The 17,884-nt window shown below is 42.7% G+C and overlaps 1 protein-coding gene across 16 annotated transcripts in view; it reads right to left on the bottom strand.

The window, feature by feature from the left end:
- The window catches only part of SLX4IP (SLX4 interacting protein), a 262,836-nt gene that overhangs the window by 5,625 nt on the left and 239,327 nt on the right, over nt 1–17,884 (bottom strand). For 9 of the 16 annotated variants that reach the window (XM_089307317.1, XM_089307313.1, XM_089307320.1 and 6 more), the window contains 2 exons: nt 14,466–14,554; nt 2,966–8,523 (listed from right to left, as the gene is read on the bottom strand). In XM_089307317.1, coding sequence (XP_089163443.1) covers nt 8,479–8,523; nt 14,466–14,554 — 134 coding nt within the window. In that variant the 3' untranslated portion in view covers nt 2,966–8,478. The other 7 variants (XR_016215932.1, XM_089307326.1, XM_089307323.1 and 4 more) reach the window with 2 other exon arrangements.

Genomic DNA, 17,884 nt, shown 5'->3' with positions numbered 1-17,884 from the left:
GGTGGTGATGATGCCATGAGGAGAAACAAATGTCTAAGATCATGGGTGCTATTTCCTTATTCATCTGAAAGAGATGGAGAGAGAACACTCCCATCTGAGGGTTCACTCCTCTAATGCCTGCACCAGCTGGGCCTGGGGCAGGCCGAAACCAGGAACTTGGAACCCAAACCTGATCTCCCACATGAGCAGGACTCAGACAACTTGAGCCATCAACGCTGCCTCCCAGGGTACACATTAGCAGGAAGCTGGAATTGGGGGCGGTGCCAGGTCTATTAAGACCGGGCAGTCTGATGTAAGATCCAGGTGTCCCAAGCAATGTCTTAACCACTGAGCCAAAGGCTCACACCCTAGGTACTAGTTAGATATAGTGTTCAGGGAAGGCTGTGGTTGGTCACAAGGTGAGTTTTACACAGAGACCTGAGTGAACGACAACTGGCATTTCAGGCAGGTGGAACAGTGAACACCCAGGCCCTGAGGACAGGGTGCCTGGAAGAGTGGAGAGAGAAGGGATAGATAAGAGGGGTAAAGGGAGATTGGGGGAGGGTAGGGAGAGTAGGAGAGGGAGGGAGAGAGAGAAGGAGAAATAGAGACAGACACACAGAGAGAATTGGTGGTAGAAGGGTAAAATTGTTTATGGCTTTTGTAAAGATGGCAAGTTTGGCTGTGAAGATGATGGGCTCATGGAAGGTTCTGAGAAGCAAAGTGATTGGACATTTTTAAAGAATCATTACAGGGAGATGAGTGATGAGGCCCTGGCAATAGTCCATTCAGAGATGATGGGTCTTGGAGGAGGTGGGTGGTAGGAAGAAGTGGCTAGACTGGAAATATAATCAAGATAAAATGATTCCATAGAGGCGAGAGAAAAATGAAATGAAAGTGATGAATACAATGTCAGTAAAAGTGACAACTGTGTGGAATGCTGCTGACATATTACAAATGAAAAGTGACCATTGGATAAAGGTGACCCTGTCTTTTGCTGTTTTTGGTAAAGTGTTGGAACCTGAAATGGAATCAAGAGGGAAGTGGAGACCAGAAAGCTCCAGCAGAAATACAATGCGGACTGTATAAGTAACTTGAACTTTTCTATAGACCCATTAAAAAAGTAGAAGGAAACTGGTGAAATTAAATTTCAATAAAGCATATAAGATCTAAAACATTATCATTGTATGTATTTAATATAAAATATTGAAGTTATTTTATATACTAAGTCTGGGAAATCAGGTGTGTATTTTATACTTATAGTATATCATTTCTGAATCACATTTTAAATGCTCAATAGCCAAACGCAATTAATGGCAATGGTCCTGGCCAGAACAGGTCTAGATAATACTTTAGGAGACTTTTTAAGTAATGAAAAATAGAGATACAGGGGCACACACTAATGTCCCCCTCACTACAGCTAGATGAAGTAGATGTTATTATGAAGGGACTTTAAGATACTCATGGAAGGCTGGCGCTGCGGCTCAATAGGCTAATCCTCCACCTAGCGGCGCCGGCACACTGGGTTCTAGTCCCGGTCGGGGTGCCGGATTCTGTCCCGGTTGCCCCTCTTCCAGGCCAGCTCTCTGCTGTGGCCCGGGAAGGCAGTGGAGGATGGCCCAAGTGCTTGGGCCCTGCACCCCATGGGAAACCAGGAGAAGCACCTGGCTCCTGCCTTTGGATCAGCGCGGTGCGCCGGCTGCAGCGCGCTGGCCGTGGCGGCCATTGGAGGGTGAACCAACGGCAAAAAGGAAGACCTTTCTCTCTGTCTCTCTCTCACTATCCACTCTGCCTGTCAAAACAAACCAACAAACAAACAAACAAAAAAAGATACTCATGGAGAAATGGAACAAAAAGATAAAAAATATAAACTTTATTTTTCAACATAACCTCTACAGAATTCAAGACACTTTTGTAAGCAACAATAACCATTTAGTCCATCCCTGAGGAACTGAGGGTGCTGGGAATTTAACCATGCCAACCCATTATGTTACACTGTTAACTGAAGAAAAACATAGGTGTGTGAGTGTGTGTACATACACACACACATACACACACATATATAATAAGATTATGCAACAAAAAGAAGTCAGAAGGAGCCAAATCAGGACTGTTGTAAGGTGGATGTGTAATGCTTTCCCCATTGAAACTTGCAGAACGGTCCTTGTTTGATGAGAGAAATGAGCAGGAACGCAGCAATGCTGTGGTAGAGGCAAACTCTCTGGTAAAGCTTTTCTGGGAGTTTTTCTGCTACAGTTTTGACTAACTTTCTCAAAACACCCTCATGATAAGCAGATGTCATCATTCTTTGGACCTCCAGAAACTCAACAAGCAAAAAATCCTTTAAGCATCTCAATAAACTGTTGCCATGACCTTTGCTCTTGACATGTCTGCTTTTGCTTTGACTGGACCACTTCTCCCCCTTGGTAGCCATTGTTTTGATTGTGCTTTGTCTTCAGCCTTGTTTCATCTGGTATTGCAATTCATGGAAGAAATGCTTCAGGATGTTGATTCCATGTGTTTAAAATTTCCATTGAAAGCTCTGCTTGTACACAGTTGTGGGACTCCTGGAGCAAAGTTTGCTTGACTTTAAGTTTTCAGTCGGAATGGTGTGAGTGGAACTAGTTGAGATGTTTATGGTGTTACTATTGTTTCTGCTGTCAACTACTGCTCGTCTTCAACTGGGGCATGAACATAAATTTTTTCTAGATTCATGTGGACGGTCTGGTGCTGCAGGCTTCTTTAAAATTATCTTACCCTTTCTTAAAACATGTAATCCATTTGGAAAATGCCGATTTCTCTGGGGCATAAACTTTTCATATAGTACCAATGATTTCACCACTCTTCCACCCACGCTTCACCATCAATTTGATGTTTGTTGTTGCTTCAATTTTAGTAGAAGTCATGTTGTGCTGAGAGGGACTCCTTTCAAACTTATGTCTTATCCTTCTTACAGCCTCAAACTAGATCCTGTTCAGACATGTTATGACATGTTAGTATGTGTTTATTTTGGAGAGAAAATATTTAAATCTACAAGTAGTTTTTTCATAATACATATTTTCCATGAACATTTGGAAGACCCCTGGTATTACTACCACACCACCAGCTAACACCTAATTCAACATGGACAAAACAGATTGGGTAGGCAATGCTACTTCTCATCTGAAAAACTGGGCTTTGTTGGGAAGATCTTACAGCTAGCTATCCAGCACCTTCCTGCGGGCTCAAGGGCATCAGTAATAGTTGAAATTGAGATGATACTTGAGGACTTAACAGCAGGCTACTTGTCACTCCAAGAGCCCCATGGGTGCACCAACCAATCACAGCTAATCCTTACCACATAGCCCACCCTTTGCATAGTCCTCCTAGCACAACTGTAGCCACAGCCAGAAGCATGTGACAGAACTATCCCACCAAACTCTTGTTTTTAGGATTGTAAAACATATAAAGGCAATAATGGGATGTGGAAAAAGTCTTTAATGCTATCAAGATTATGTCAAGGTAACATTTAACGTAATAACGTGGTGCTCTCATTCTTTATCTTGTGACTGTTGGCTCTTTTTTTTTGAATTTGTTTATGTACATGAGTTTCTTCTGAATCCCTTTTATTTACCCTCAAATGAAAATGCCTTAACCGTAAGATTTTAAGTAGGCCATTCATAGACTATTAAAATATAGAGTCTTAGGACACATTGAAAACATCACCACTCTTAATCCCTCATGACCATATGTGCCAAGAAGGACACCACTCAAGCTGACCGAACCAGGACACCTGCAGGATGAGCACAGAGCTGAGGGCAGTGGAGACCTTGGTCTCACGGTTATCACTGGCTTGTTGAAGGCTAGTTTCTCAACCCCTGATGGCTGGTTTTTCAACTACTTCCCTGGACTGTTAGGAAAAGATAAATGCAGTAAAGTGGGTGAATGCAGCATGCACTGGAAAATCTTCTTGAAATTATTGAAAAAGAAAATTTGTTGCCTTCACAAACTATATGGGGTTGTGATTCTCAAAGTCCTGTTTCCAAGCTCTCTTCTGGTCCTCACTGGGTATTCAACAGGAAGGTATTGTCACTCTTTGACAGATGAGAAAAATGAGACTCATAGTCTTTGTGTTACAGGACTGAGTCCAAGAGGCCTTCCCCTAGCAGTGCTGTCTTCACTCTGTCCAGTGACCGTACTGTCATTCATCATCACAGGCAGAGATGAAGTCACATAAAGGGGAGAGGACTCTTAGTCAGAAGTCCTTGGCTCTAGTCCCTCACTGGTCAGCATCTGGGTGTGAAATTTGGACAACAGACTTATCTTCATTGAGCATTAGTTTCCTCATCTATAAATAAGGGAAGAAAAAATATTTCTAGGGGCCAGCGCTATGGGGTAGCAGGTTAAGTCGTTGCCTGCAACGCCGGCATCCCATATGGGTGCAGGCTGCTCGACTTCCCATCCAGCTCCCTGCTAATGTGCCTGGGAAAGCAATGGAGGATGGCCCAAGTCCTTGGGCCCCTGTATCCACATGGAAGACTTGGAAGAAGCTCCTGGCTCCTGGCTTTGGACTGGCCCAGTTCTTGTTATCGTAGTCATTTGGGCAGTGAACCAGCTGCTGGAAGATCTCTCTCTCTCTCTCTCTCTGCCTCTCCTTCTCTGTAACTCTGCCTTTCAAGTAAAAATAAATAAATCTTTACAAAAAAAGAAAATAATATTTCTATAATGGATACTTCTTGATTTCCTGGAAGTAATATTCAGATTTTACCTGGGGAATCACATTCTTGCCCTACATGCAAGGACCATGTATTTTAAGACTTTGTCTCTATATCTGACTCCAGAAAGGGGCCTGTGATTCAGTCTGGGCCGACAGGAACACAGGTACTGAATTTCAGAATCTTAAAGAGAAGCATGAAACACAGTAGTCCAGGGCAGACTCCAGTCTCCCTTGCTCCAGCAGGATACGAACCGGGAGCTGCCTGGACCAAGCGCCACATACAGGCTGAGAATGAAGTAAGCAAAGTAGGAAGGCAGGGCCAGATGTGGTGAGAACCAGTCTTAATGATAATCTTTGTGCCTCCGATCAAACTGTACCTGAAGTCTGGACTTTTCAGGGACGTGAGCCAAAAACCTTCCTTTTTTTTCGCTAAACCATTTTGAGTTGGCCTTCCTGTCCTTTGAAAATGAAAAAGTCAAGACTGATACAATCTCCTTTCAGGTCTGTTGCACTAAATAAGTTATTGTACGTGACTGGCTCTCTGCACTCTGCAAACAATTAAGGCCTTTTGCAAACAATAAAAGTAGAGCATAAGTATAATATCTTATTAGCTTATTTTGAGGCACTGAATAACATTAAAGTATAAAGCTGGAACTACTTTCAGTTCTTTATGATTTTATTACAATGAAACAAAAATCAGAAAAATTACTCTCATCTTGTGGTGGGATGCCTATGATTGTAGTAGCATCAGTATTGTGAAATCTGACACGATCTGAAAGCTTGGGGTTAGTTATAGAGAGCTCAAGCAAAGCATAAATATGACAGTCTTGGACCATAAGGAAGTCACGTGTCTTAAAAATGAGTAAGAAGCCTCTTTCCCAAATTTCACTTCTAATACATTCTGAAATTATTTGATAATAAGGAAGTATAAATGGGAAAACAGGTGGGATGGAAATTAAAAGAAAGGGTAGAGCTGTACAGGTGGTGACTCTAAGGGATGGAAGCCCTGTGTAAAATGAGAAGGAAAGCAGCACCTTGTGACTACCACTGGCACTGACGCCGTTTCTGCTAAAGGTGATGAGGGTGGACTTTTGTTGCCGAGACACCGTGGACAGAGCACAGTGTAGTGGCTAGCACCTGGTAAATGCGATGCCCACGAGGCAGACACGAGCTTCTCTAGGTTAGGGATGAAGAAAGTCAAAATTCTGGTCACATCAGCTACTGGATTTCCAAAGCAAGGTGTCGGTCTTCTGCTCCCCTGTCTTTGACCCCAGTCCGTCCTCTCAGTCTTTCCTTTCTCTGCCTTCCCCTGAAAGGATGGGTCTCTAAAGGGAAGGAGAGCTGGGGGCTAGCTGTGCTAGTCATGAATGCTCTACTATTTTCTTAAAAAAATTATTTTAAAGTTTTCTTTGATTGATGATTACAGAGCTGTTGTGTGCATCTAGGGAAGTAGTAATAAGTAGTTTTAAAGGATGTTCCCCTAAAAATGTCAGCAACGAAAAACAAAATCAAGGAAGTTATTTTACAGGAAGTACACATTTCACAGGGATTTTCCAGTTTGCATTCACCTGCCCTAAAAACCTAAATATACATCTGGATCTAACTCGGTCCCACTGAGGCCATACAACTGAGACAGGACTTGGTCATTTTGAAGAATTTGTATGTCTGGGCCAGTGTTTAACACTAAGGGTGGGGGTGGGGAGATGACCTTGACCATTGTGAGAACTGGATGAAAGCTATTTAAGTTTTACCAAAAAAACCATAATAATATGCAAACTATTTTTTTAATTCTAGGGAATTCATGAATCACAGTTTAATAACCCTCAGTTTCAAAACAGAAGGGAAATATTTGTGAAAACGAGAGATTTAGTGGGCATTATCCAAAGCAGAGATGGCCTCTGGGGGATCTCCTTGTTAAAAATGCCTCCCCCAGCAAAGGCCTATGATAGAAAAAAAGCCAACACCTGCAAGAAGACGGCCAGCCCTTCATTCAGGGTGATCTCCTCTTTCCTACCCTCTCACATGGCTGAGCATTTGGCCCTACATAGCATGGGAGAGGAGAAAGGTGGGCAAAGATATGGTCCCGTCATGCAGGTGGCGAGGCAGTGCGAAGCGGGCCCCCAGGAGCCAAGGACATTGGTGGGAAAGAGGCAGCGGAGCCAGAGACAAGACACCACAGAGGAATGTCTCATTCCAAACGCTGCTTGGCGCTGGCCCTCTGCCCAGGGATGTGGAAGGAACAGCTCTTGCCATTTCCCCTAAACAGAGAGCCCCTCTTTCCAAGACTCAGATCTTATGATAGTAACTGCTTTTGTGGACTAGGCTTGGGAATCTCTTCCTCAATGACGACATTGTCTCCTTGGGAAAATGGGTACTGAATTCTAAATCATCTGTTTCCCAGTGAACTTTCCAAACACAAGCCACTCATACATCCAACTCTGCCTGTGCGATGGCTGGTGCTATTATGAACAGCATGAGCTCTTGGGAATTTGAGCCCCAGCAGTCTGTTGTTTTTTACTTCCTGTGTACCTCAGAGAAGTGGCTGGGTCCTTCCTCCAAAGACATATCTCAATGTGGGTCTACGGCAGTGAGTGGAAATGACAAGGGTTTAGCTGGTGCTCTCTGCTCTCTTTTTATAGGTTTAGTTATTTATCTGAAGGGCAGAGAATAAGAGAGAGGTATAGATGGAAAGGGGAGGGGAGAGGGAGACAGGGAGGGAGAGAGGGGGAGGTATCATCCACTTGCTGATTCACTCCCTAAATGGCCTAACAGCTGATCTCCCACATGGATAGCAGAGTCACTGGTTGGCTGGCTACAGGGGGCTTGTCACTTTCTGGTACTTTAGTTTTTTAAAAAATTAACTTATTTATTTGAAAGGCACAGTGACATGGCACACACACAGTGATTGATCATTCATCTGCTGGTTTTCTGCACAAACGCTTGCAACAGCCAGGGCTGTGCCAGGCTGAAGCCAGGAGCCAATAACTCCTCAAAAGTGGCAGGAACCTAGGTATTTGAGCCATCATCTGTTTCCTCCTAGGCACAACAGTGGGAAGCTGGATCAGAAGCAGAGGTGGAGTTCCACCCCAGGCACTCTGATATGGGATGTAGGTAACCTGCTGAGTTACAACACCTATCTCTGGTAACTCAGCTTTGACAGCTGCAAAATGAAGTTGAGCTGGCAAGTGGAGACCAAAAAGGAGGGTGCTGAGCCTCTTGAGGTAACGGGTATGAATGGATGCTATCAGCTATTTTTCTCATTTCAAGCACAAGGGGGAGGCCGGCGCTGCGGCTCACTAGGCTAATCCTCCACCTAGCGGCGCCGGCACACTGGGTTCTAGTCCCGGTCGGGGCGCCGGATTCTGTCCCGGTTGCCCTTCTTCCAGGCCAGCTCTCTGCTGTGGCCCGGGAGTGCAGTGGAGGATGGCCCAAGTGCTTGGGCCCTGCACCCGCATGGGAAACCAGGAGAAGCACCTGGCTCCTGCCTTCGATCAGTGCGGTGCGCTGGCCACAGCGGCCATTGGAGGGTAAACCAACGGCAAAAGGAAGACCTCTCTCTCACTGTCCACTCTGCCTGTCAGAAAAAAAAAAAAAAAAAAAAAAAAAGGCACAGGGGGAAGAAGCACAGCTACCTGCCAATTTGGTAAGAATGATCCTGAAATGAACTCCTCTAGTGAAGAAGGGACATGATGATGATAATACTGTCTATCTGGAGCATTTACATGACATTTCAACATTCACCAACTCACCTGATCCTCAGGGAAACTTGGGAAAGCCTGCATGGCAGGCATCACTTTGACCCATTAGTGAATTAGGGGACTGAGGCTCCAAGAAGGCAAACAATGCATCTGAGACCAGAGAAGCAGTGGTCAGAGTTGGGCCTTTGCATTTTAACTGCTCTATCTTCCAGTTGTTCAAGTCCCCGCCTTGTTTTTTCCTATTTCTATCAGGTAAGCGTTTCTCAAAGGCCACTAACAGCTCTCTGCACACCAGAAAACTGCAGCGTAAGAACAAACACAAAGGCTGCAGGCCCAGACACAACCTAGTGTAACTGATCTTAACTATTCCAATTCATTTATCCTATCCCATTCTAATTCAGCAAAGAGTAAATCCCCTTGCGGGGTGGGGCATGAACCATTTCACATTTGGAAGAATTCTATTTTTAGAAAAAGAGAACAAAACTTCAGGTTACTCTAACATGTAAGCAAAGGATACTTAGTTTAAACAAACAAAAAAAAAGATCTCACCCAAGAAATATTTTCTCTTATATTTTCTGCTACAGTCTAGAACAAGTAACTAGCAAAGAACATCTTCATCCATTCCACCTGCCTTTTCATTAGTATCATCCACCTGCTAGTTCCCATGAGGGCAGGTGGGAGGGCCCCTCTCCAACGAAAATGGTCCACCCACAGATCCTGCTAAGGGACATCCAAGAAGTCCTCCAGCTAAGGGACAAAGAGGGAGCCAGGTACCTAGAGCTGCCTCATTTTCATGAGTGAGGCACATGGAGCTTGGCCTGTTCCGTAAGACTAAAAACCATAATTCACATGATGCTGGTCAACACACAGAAGGAGGATCTCAAATCACAAACTAAACCAAGTTCCATACAAAACAGCACAAGAATATAAGTACATATTTAGCGAATTTGGAAAATATAATGCCGAGATCATCAATAGCAGTCACTGTTATGGAAAATAGAAATTTGAGGACACAGACTTATACCAAACAGCAATGACACACAATTGAAAGGTAAATGACAAACTAAGAGCTACTTTCCTTACTATTTAAGGAGTTTTTATAAAGCAAGGAATTTGTGAAATATAAAACATGAACAGAAATATGGATACAAACACACAATTCACAAATGAATGGAGACTTAGTTAAAATAAATGCACATTGACCTCAGTTATGAAGCATGCATGAGGGACAGACACAGATTATATCAGTAACAGAGGTTATCTTTGGGTTGGGAGGTGCAGATAGTCTTTATTTTCTATGTATATATTTGGATTTACATTTTTTTGTACAGTGAACATGTACAATTTTGGTAATCAGTTATTAAATAAATACTAAGATCAGAGCACTCTGGAAAATGTGAAGTATGGAAAGAGTTCTTCCCTATTCAAGGAATTTTTCCTAGGGCTGCAGGACGCCCTCATTAAGGGCCTCCATGTAACGTACCAGTAGCACTGGTTCACTAAGTACAATGTTCAATGTACTAAGTAAGTTCAATGTACTAAGTTCAATGTACAATGTTCACTAAGTACAATGAGAAATGAGACTAGATTTGTAAAGCCTATGATACTGGAAAAGTCACCTACTGCTTATTTAATCTTTCTAATAAAAAAAAAAAACCAGAATTCTTTTCCTGAATGAACTGACTTATACCTATGTCAAAGCTCCCTTACGAAAGTTAAACAAGTCTGTCATCAGGGTACAAAAGTCAGTGCGTAATCAGATTGTTAAGTACATTACAGAGGCTAAAATGTTTCCTTATAACTTCTATTTATCTTTCCTAAAACAGAATATAACTCTATCCTCCCAATTTTTTTATGACGATTGAAAAATGTACCAGTAAAGTTATTTTGTAGAAAGTTGCTTAAGTTTTTATTTAGCTACATTTTCACTGCCCCCTCTGACAGAATTTCTGTGTGAGTAAAGAGTTTTGAGATAACTTGATACCCATTCCTGCCCCCTCCCCTCCCTGATCCCCCTCCTGAGAGGAGGGCCAAGGCCCACTGAGGTTGGATTACGCACAGCTGAGGAATACAACGGCCTAACTAAAAATAACCCAGCCAGCAGCAGTTTATTGCCCGAGATTCATTTTCACTTCAGTTTTATATTCATAAACTGGAAGGAAAATTCTTTCAGGCCAAACAGTAGTCTGACTTGAGAGAAGTGCTCAACTTGGTGCTTAAACATGGTCTCTTGTCAGGTGGCCCGGTAATCCTTCTACTTACTCGGCATTTCAGGGACATCGCCTGGTGTGGCTGGGCTGTGTCTCCAGAACCCTGACAGTTAGCTTCACAGTTCAGCCGCACTCATTTAAGCATCAGGAAGAGATTCCAATATCCTCCCATACATATGCACTTGCACTATGTGCCTTTTTTTTTTTTTAATTTCCAAAAGAATCATAGACCTCGACAGTTTAGGCTTTAAAAGGGAGAATGTCAATCTAGAATTCTAGACTTTTCTTCTGCGTAGTGGAAAATACGTAACTGAACGATGAAAGGAACAGGTGCTAAGCGCAATCATCTTTAGGAAAAATGCAATTATACTTTCCAATCAGCAGGGTGCCTTTACTTAGCACTGACTTGCCAGATTATAAGCTCCTTGAGGGCAGAAGCATTTTTAAGCTTTTGTTTCCCCAGTGCCTATTAGAGGTCCTGACACAGAGCCAGCCACACAGCAAATTATGTTAAAATGCGATGGTCAGAACAGATGGGAAACGGGGGGCGGGCATGGGGTGTCCCCAGAGACTGGGAGGAGTGGCTGTACCTAAGACACAGTGAAAGATTAGCTGTGTGCTACCCCTGATATATCCTATGATTATTTACACAATTTTAATAAGGAAATAATAGAAATAAAAAATAATCTAAAATTTTCCAAAGCCTCCAAGGTTTTACATCAGAAAGAAAACAGACTCTACCTAGGAACTTAGGTTTGTAAAAACAAAATATTGTTAGAACAGAGGTAATGACAATTTGCTTAATGGTCTTCATATTTTTTTAAGGACAAAACAGGTAAGGACAGGAAACAGCAACAAAAACTAAAGGTAAAACTCTCAAAAAGACTCTCCAGCTCCTTATCTAAGCAATAGGCCAAAAACTGAGGCTCTAAGGGTTTTGAGATTTCTTATGAGAAACTCTAGTAAGAAAAATATAATGACTCATTTCATAATAATGCCCTTTCTTCCCAAAGTACACATCACAATTCCCACATCCCTAGAGCATGGGCACCCTGGGCAGTTATTGCAACATGGAGAATCTCCCTGCACCAGTGTCCCTGAGTGGACAAGAGAAATGCCAGGCTTGGGGAGTGGGGGGACAGACCTTCCTAGTGCTCAGGGGTGAGGGTGGGATGGGGTGTGGGTGGGAGGGGGTGGTGGTGGCAGCCTAGCTGCACTCGCTGTGCCCTGCACAGGAGGGGAATTACTCCCTTTGTCCTGTCTGATGTGCAACAGCAGTCCCTTTGTGGACTGAGGAGCTCCGGGCAGCTGGCTTCCCTACAGGCTGCAGGAGTCCCTTGGCAGAGCAGTTCCGAATACATACTCGCAGATTTCCTAACAAATTGTCACTTACTCAGGTGGGGAACAAAAAAGGGGACAGAAAGAGTGGGGGGGAAAGGAACCCATGCTCGGGTATCAGCTCCCTCCAATCACTTCTGCAGCCACAGGAAAATGAGTTAAGTAGTTGGTTACAGGAAAACAACTGGAATTTCTTGTCCAAGAAACAGCTCCAATATAGCTACTCAGGCAGCCAATTTCTTAGGCCTTGCCCAGTCAGATACTCCTTGAGAATCATTGCTGAGAGACAATGAGATGGATCCTGCCCTTTGGCCAATATCAATGTAAACTGACAAAAGAATTCGAAAGCTTACAGGAAGTTCAAGGAATACTCACAGGGACCCGACATCAGTGACTTTGGGCATTTGAAGCACATAACAAGGAGTAAGAATGCCTTCTTCCCAGCAGAAAACAATTCTGGGAGGGAAGGATTGTTTATTGATCCTTGAATAGCTGAGACAGGCGGCTCCGCAGAGGTCAAATATCAATGAGGTTTAAGCTCTAAGACACTTTTGATGGAAAATCAATGTAGCTGACTTGATGGGCAATTTGCCAAGTGGGTCCTTTACCTGACCTGGATACTGCTCCTTGCAACAAGGCAGAGGAAGTGGTGGAGAGGAGGCCCACAGGTGAGCAGGCTAGCAGAGAGGTGCACAGAGCTTGTTCCTGGGGGTGAAGCCATTGGTATTGTTGACTGTTCCACTTTCTTTGTGTGTGTGTGTGTGTGTGTGTGTGTGTGTCTGAGAAAGTGTATAGGCAAAGGCACAGACAAAGGGGGGAAAAAGAGCAACCAAACACAAAGAGACTGACTGCAACTAAGGGGAATCACTCAAAACGATGTGAAAGCCTAATGCTGTAAATGGCATTTTACTAACAAGCCAACAGGATCATCTCTTGATGGTGGTACTGCTAGATATTTGACCATTTTAAAGATAAGGAAACTGAATTCACTCATATAAAAGTCTCAGCCTAGTCAACTTTGCAGAATGAAAATTCTCACCATTTAGGAAGTCTTCCAGATTATAAGATTTATATGACAGCAGCTACAGAAAACTTACATCTGTATAAATACCAGGGCCCCTAAGGGGGATAACATTTCATTTGTATTGAGATGTTTCAATTCTCCCTTAATAATTTAAGATACCAAGTATTAATATTACATATCAGATACAAGATATAATTTCTCCTGTATTCCATCTGAAAGCAATAATAGGTTCTGGTACAGTTAATTGCTGTTTTCTTAAACCACAGATCAATTTTTCCCTTGCTCTGAGAATCAGTTAAGCTATATTACATTATAGTCATATGCCAACAGCATTACTACTTTAGGATTTATTAACTTATTAAGATAACTCAACATCCTAGAACATTTTCAAAGGTTAAACTTTTAATACTCTTTGCCAAACCTGTTTCATTTATTTTATGTAATGTGCATATGAAGAGTTTTATTGACGGATGAAGAAGAAATATGAGAGTCACACCGGCTTTTCCAAAGGGCTACTCTGGTCCAAATGAAAGCATTTGCATTTAAAGATGAGTTTTCTGCTCTTTACGTTTCCTGGGTCTCTGTTCGCCCTTTGTAGCCTCTGAAACACTCTTATTATGTATTTGTTTAAGATGAGATAAGAAGCTGGTTTCAGACTATGTGGGCCAAATTTCAAATTTCATATGGATTTAAAAAATAATAAACATCAGGGGTAATTTAATATCCTCATAAATTATTTTAGAAGCATAATAATCATGTCATCCTTCATGGCCGGGTTAATGTCTGCTAGGCTTCTTTAATTCTTGTTTGTGAAAGTTTTAAGTCATCTGTCCAAGAAGTTTGGGCAGAGGCAAGGTCTAGTAGGTTGGGCTGTGACTGCAGCAAGACACACATACAGGCAAGGAGGCTGTCAAGTGTCCGTGTGAAGTTTAAAAGACAACACTGAGAGCTACAATATTCCAAGGAAAATTACTCTGTCCGAATAGAAAACTCCAATGACACAGAAACAGGCCCTGATGGGGCTCAAGACTTGAGAGAGAGAGAGAGAGAGAGAGAGAGCAAGAGCGCGTGTGAGAGTGAGTGAGCATGCGCACACACGCAAACCCTGTCAGCTATGAAATAATTCACTAGGGAGAAGTACTGGTTCTCATGAAAATGCCAGTGATTCACCACCGAATAAAATTCAAAAGCCACTGACCCCAACGATAGCTTCCAGCGGAAATGTGTGCATTTTGCTTCATTTACTTGAAATACTATCAAAGGCACTATCACAGTTTTTGTGATATGTTGCTTTCTCATTTTAAATTGATATGGGAAAGATACTGCTGACCTAATAAAATACTCAAGGGGTCTTCAGGAATGGATAACACGGAACACAAAGATTAATCGATATTACCATGCAAAATAGGAAGGACATTTCAGCAATTGAAAAAACAATAGAATTCTCTTTTTTCCTATTGTTTTATCGTGCCTTAGCGTTTAGGCGGATTTATTTGTTTATAGAAATTTTTCATACGTACCAGTTCTTCCTTCTGACTCACCAAAAGATCATGATTGAATGCAAGCTGACTCACACAGACCACAAATCTGTCAGGGAATACACGGAGTTCTGCATAAAATGAAGAAAATCAAGTTACTAAAGGTGTCAAAACACTGAGAACGCAGAAAAGCCCAGGCAATTTCATTTCACGTTGGCAGTATGCATACATGTAAGGCACATGTGTATCCTCCGCTCCTTCCAGGGTTGCCCATCAACAGGGCTGGGTGAGCGCAAAGCACTAGGGAGAGTGAAGGAGACTGCAGATTGGGCACCTGGCCCCTGGACCACTATATCGCAGGAAACCCCCAGGCAGGGACTTCACAGCCTTCTCCTGTGTCAGTTTTCTGTTTGGGACTCGTATTTGAGAAACAGCATCAACATTTTCTAATGAGTGTGCAGACTGGAGGAGTATTCAGTCAAATCTGAAAAATGTGACCCATCAACAGGTTCACCAGTTTCCATATCAACTCCTTGGTCAGCTGGTCTCACAAAGGTCCTCTATGATGTAGGGCAAACTCTCAGGCTATGAAACAGCAGCTTCTCTTAGAATTTAATTAACAAACTATTTGGGAAATGGTTAAAGACACAGTAAGGATGATATAACCACACCATAGTCATAGTACTCTATTATTACAGCATCTTAAAGCAAAACCACTGACTTCCGAGTGGGGATGGCTAAACGAGTCACAGGACGGCACTCCTAATCACTCAGTGAGAGGAATACAAATGGTAATGCCATCTGAATCCCTCCTCTTATGTCATCCATCCGTTTGTCCATTCATTCATTCACCTGCTCCTGCCTACCCCAGGAATCATGTTCAACCAGTGCTAACAGTGGGCAGGGTCTTCTTTGTTATAGTTGGTTGTATTGCTTGAATCTTTGAAAAACATTTAAAAATTTTTATTATGATGAATTTTAATTTGTTTTTTAACAGATTCAATGTGTTTTGTAGACACAATTCTAAGAACACAATATTTCCTTTCTCCCTTCTTCCCCCTCTTTCCTTCCCACTCTCCTTCCTCCTATCTTGTTTTTTATTTTTGAGATAATATGTTAAATTTACATTACAGTAAAAAGCCTTACTTCACTGAATAAGAAGCTTAACAAGTAAAAAGCAAAAGGACCCTGATTCAGTGGGATTATAGACAATGGCTATAAACAATAGTTGAGTGGAAAAATGACCATCTCACCCATATATAGTAAATTTTCAAGTAATCACGGATCATTAAAACTATAGTAGTATATCCTTCTTAACCACAGGTAAGAACGTAGAAAACAAAGTTTTACAAAACTATATTTGCAGCAATACTGAAACACACAGACATCTTTTTCTTCTTCTTTCATTTGTTTGTAAAATTTTAGCTCCCACATATAAGAGAGAACATGAAATATTTATCTTTCTTGTTTTAGCTTATTTCACTCAACATGATGTCCTCCAGTTGTATACATTTGGCTGCAAATGGTAGACCTTCACTCTTTTTTATTTGCTTGAAAATTTTAGAAAAAGTTTACTTACTGGGGTGGGTGCTGTGGTGCTTAAGCTTAAGCTGCTGCTTGTAATGTCTTTATCCTATAATGAGGTGCCAGTTTGAGTTTGGCTACTTCATGCTTCTGGTCCAGCTTCCTGCTTATATACTTGGGAGGCAGTACATGAAGGCCCAAGTACTTGGCTAATTGAGTTCTTACCACCTACATGGGAGACTCAGTTGGAGTTACTGGCTCCTGGCTTTGGACTGGTCCAGCTATGGCTATTGTGGGCATTTAGGGAGTGAATCAGCAGATGGAAGATCTGTCTTTCCCTTTCTATCACTCTGCCTTTCAAATAACTAAATATTTATTTCATCTTATTTGAAAGGCAGAGAGAGGGATAGACAGACAGACACAAAGAGACGCTCCTATCAGCTGGTTCACTTCTCTAATACATGCAACAGCCAGGTCTGGACCAGGACAAAGTCAGGAATCCTGAGCTCCATCAGGCAGCAGTAGTCCCAGCATTGAGGCCATCTTCTACTTCCTTTCAGGTGCATTAGCAGAAAGCTGGATCAGAAGTGGAGAAATCAGGATATGAACCAGACACACCTATATGTAAAGTGGGCATCGTAAGCAGTGACTAAGCTGTTCTGCTATTTTTCTAATTTATATTTTTATAATCCCTGCTTGAATATTTTTATAATATATACATTTCATATCTGAGATGGAAATAAACTCATTTGTCTAGAAGAATAAACTTCTTTATTTTTTAAAGATTTATTTATTTGAAAATCAGAGTTACACAGAGAGGAGAGGCAGAGAGAGAGAGAGATCTTCCATCTACTGGTTCACTCCCCAGTTGACTGCAACAGCTGGAGTTGCACCAATCTGAAGCCAGGAGCCAGGAGCCCCTGCCAGGTCTCCCACGAGGATGCAGGGGCCCAAGGACTTGGGCCATCTTCTACTGCTTTCCCAGGCCATGGCAGAGAGCTAGATTGGAAGCGGAGCTGCCAGGACTCAAACTGGTGCCCATATGGGATGCTGGCACTGCAGGTGGTGGCTTTACCTGTTATACCACAGTGCCAGCCCCTGAACTTTCTTAAAACATAAAGTTATGACCAGGTACATGAAGGCTTTTACAGAGAGTACATACGAGGCTACAGACTGCAGTAATCATGTGTCTCCACCTGATGCACTCAGGAGCTAAGAATGAGTGCATCAGGGCTGACATTTGGCATAGTGGGTAAAGCTGCCTCCTGTGACACCAGCATCCCATATGGGCACTGGTTCGTGTCCTGGCTGCTCTACTTCTGATCCAGCTCCTTGCTAATGGCCTGGGAAAAGCAGCAGAAGATGGCCCAAGTATTTGGGCCCCTGCTACCCATGTGGGAGACCTGGAAGAAGCCCCTGGTTCCTGGCTTTGGCCTGGCCCAGCCCTGACCACTGCAGCTATCTGGGGAGTGAACCAGCTGATGAAAGGGTTCTCTGACTCTCACTCTCTGTGTAACTCTTTCAATAAAAAAATCTTAAGAAAAAAAAGAACGAATTATGATTATGATTATGCAGATGCACAATTTAAACAGTTAACAACTTACATTAAATTGGCCAGGTTAGATTAAGCCAAAAGGCCTAATGATCTGATCTGCTGTCCTAGTACCAGCTCTCTTTACCCCTGGATAGCTAACTGCTGTCTCCTTGGTGGTCACTCTCCCTCTTCCAATTCATCCAAATCAGCACAACAAGTTAACAGTTCAAATACAGGTTTACCGACTCCACCCAAAAGTCTATCATGGCTCCCCAGTGCCCAACATGGGAGGTACAAACATCAAAACCCGCTGTGAGTGGGCCTAGCTTATTGTCCTGTCATATCCCCAGCTTCAGGTGGGGAAACTGGGTGTGCTTGAACCATGACTCAATGTGGATGGATC

This window comes from Oryctolagus cuniculus, chromosome 11 (genome assembly GCF_051225735.1).
Source record: "Oryctolagus cuniculus isolate XC-2025 breed Fujian yellow rabbit chromosome 11, ASM5122573v1, whole genome shotgun sequence".
NCBI classification, from domain to species: domain Eukaryota; kingdom Metazoa; phylum Chordata; class Mammalia; order Lagomorpha; family Leporidae; genus Oryctolagus; species Oryctolagus cuniculus.
The sequence above is the reverse complement of the archived record's forward strand: the minus strand, read 5'-3'. Positions and strand labels throughout refer to the sequence as shown.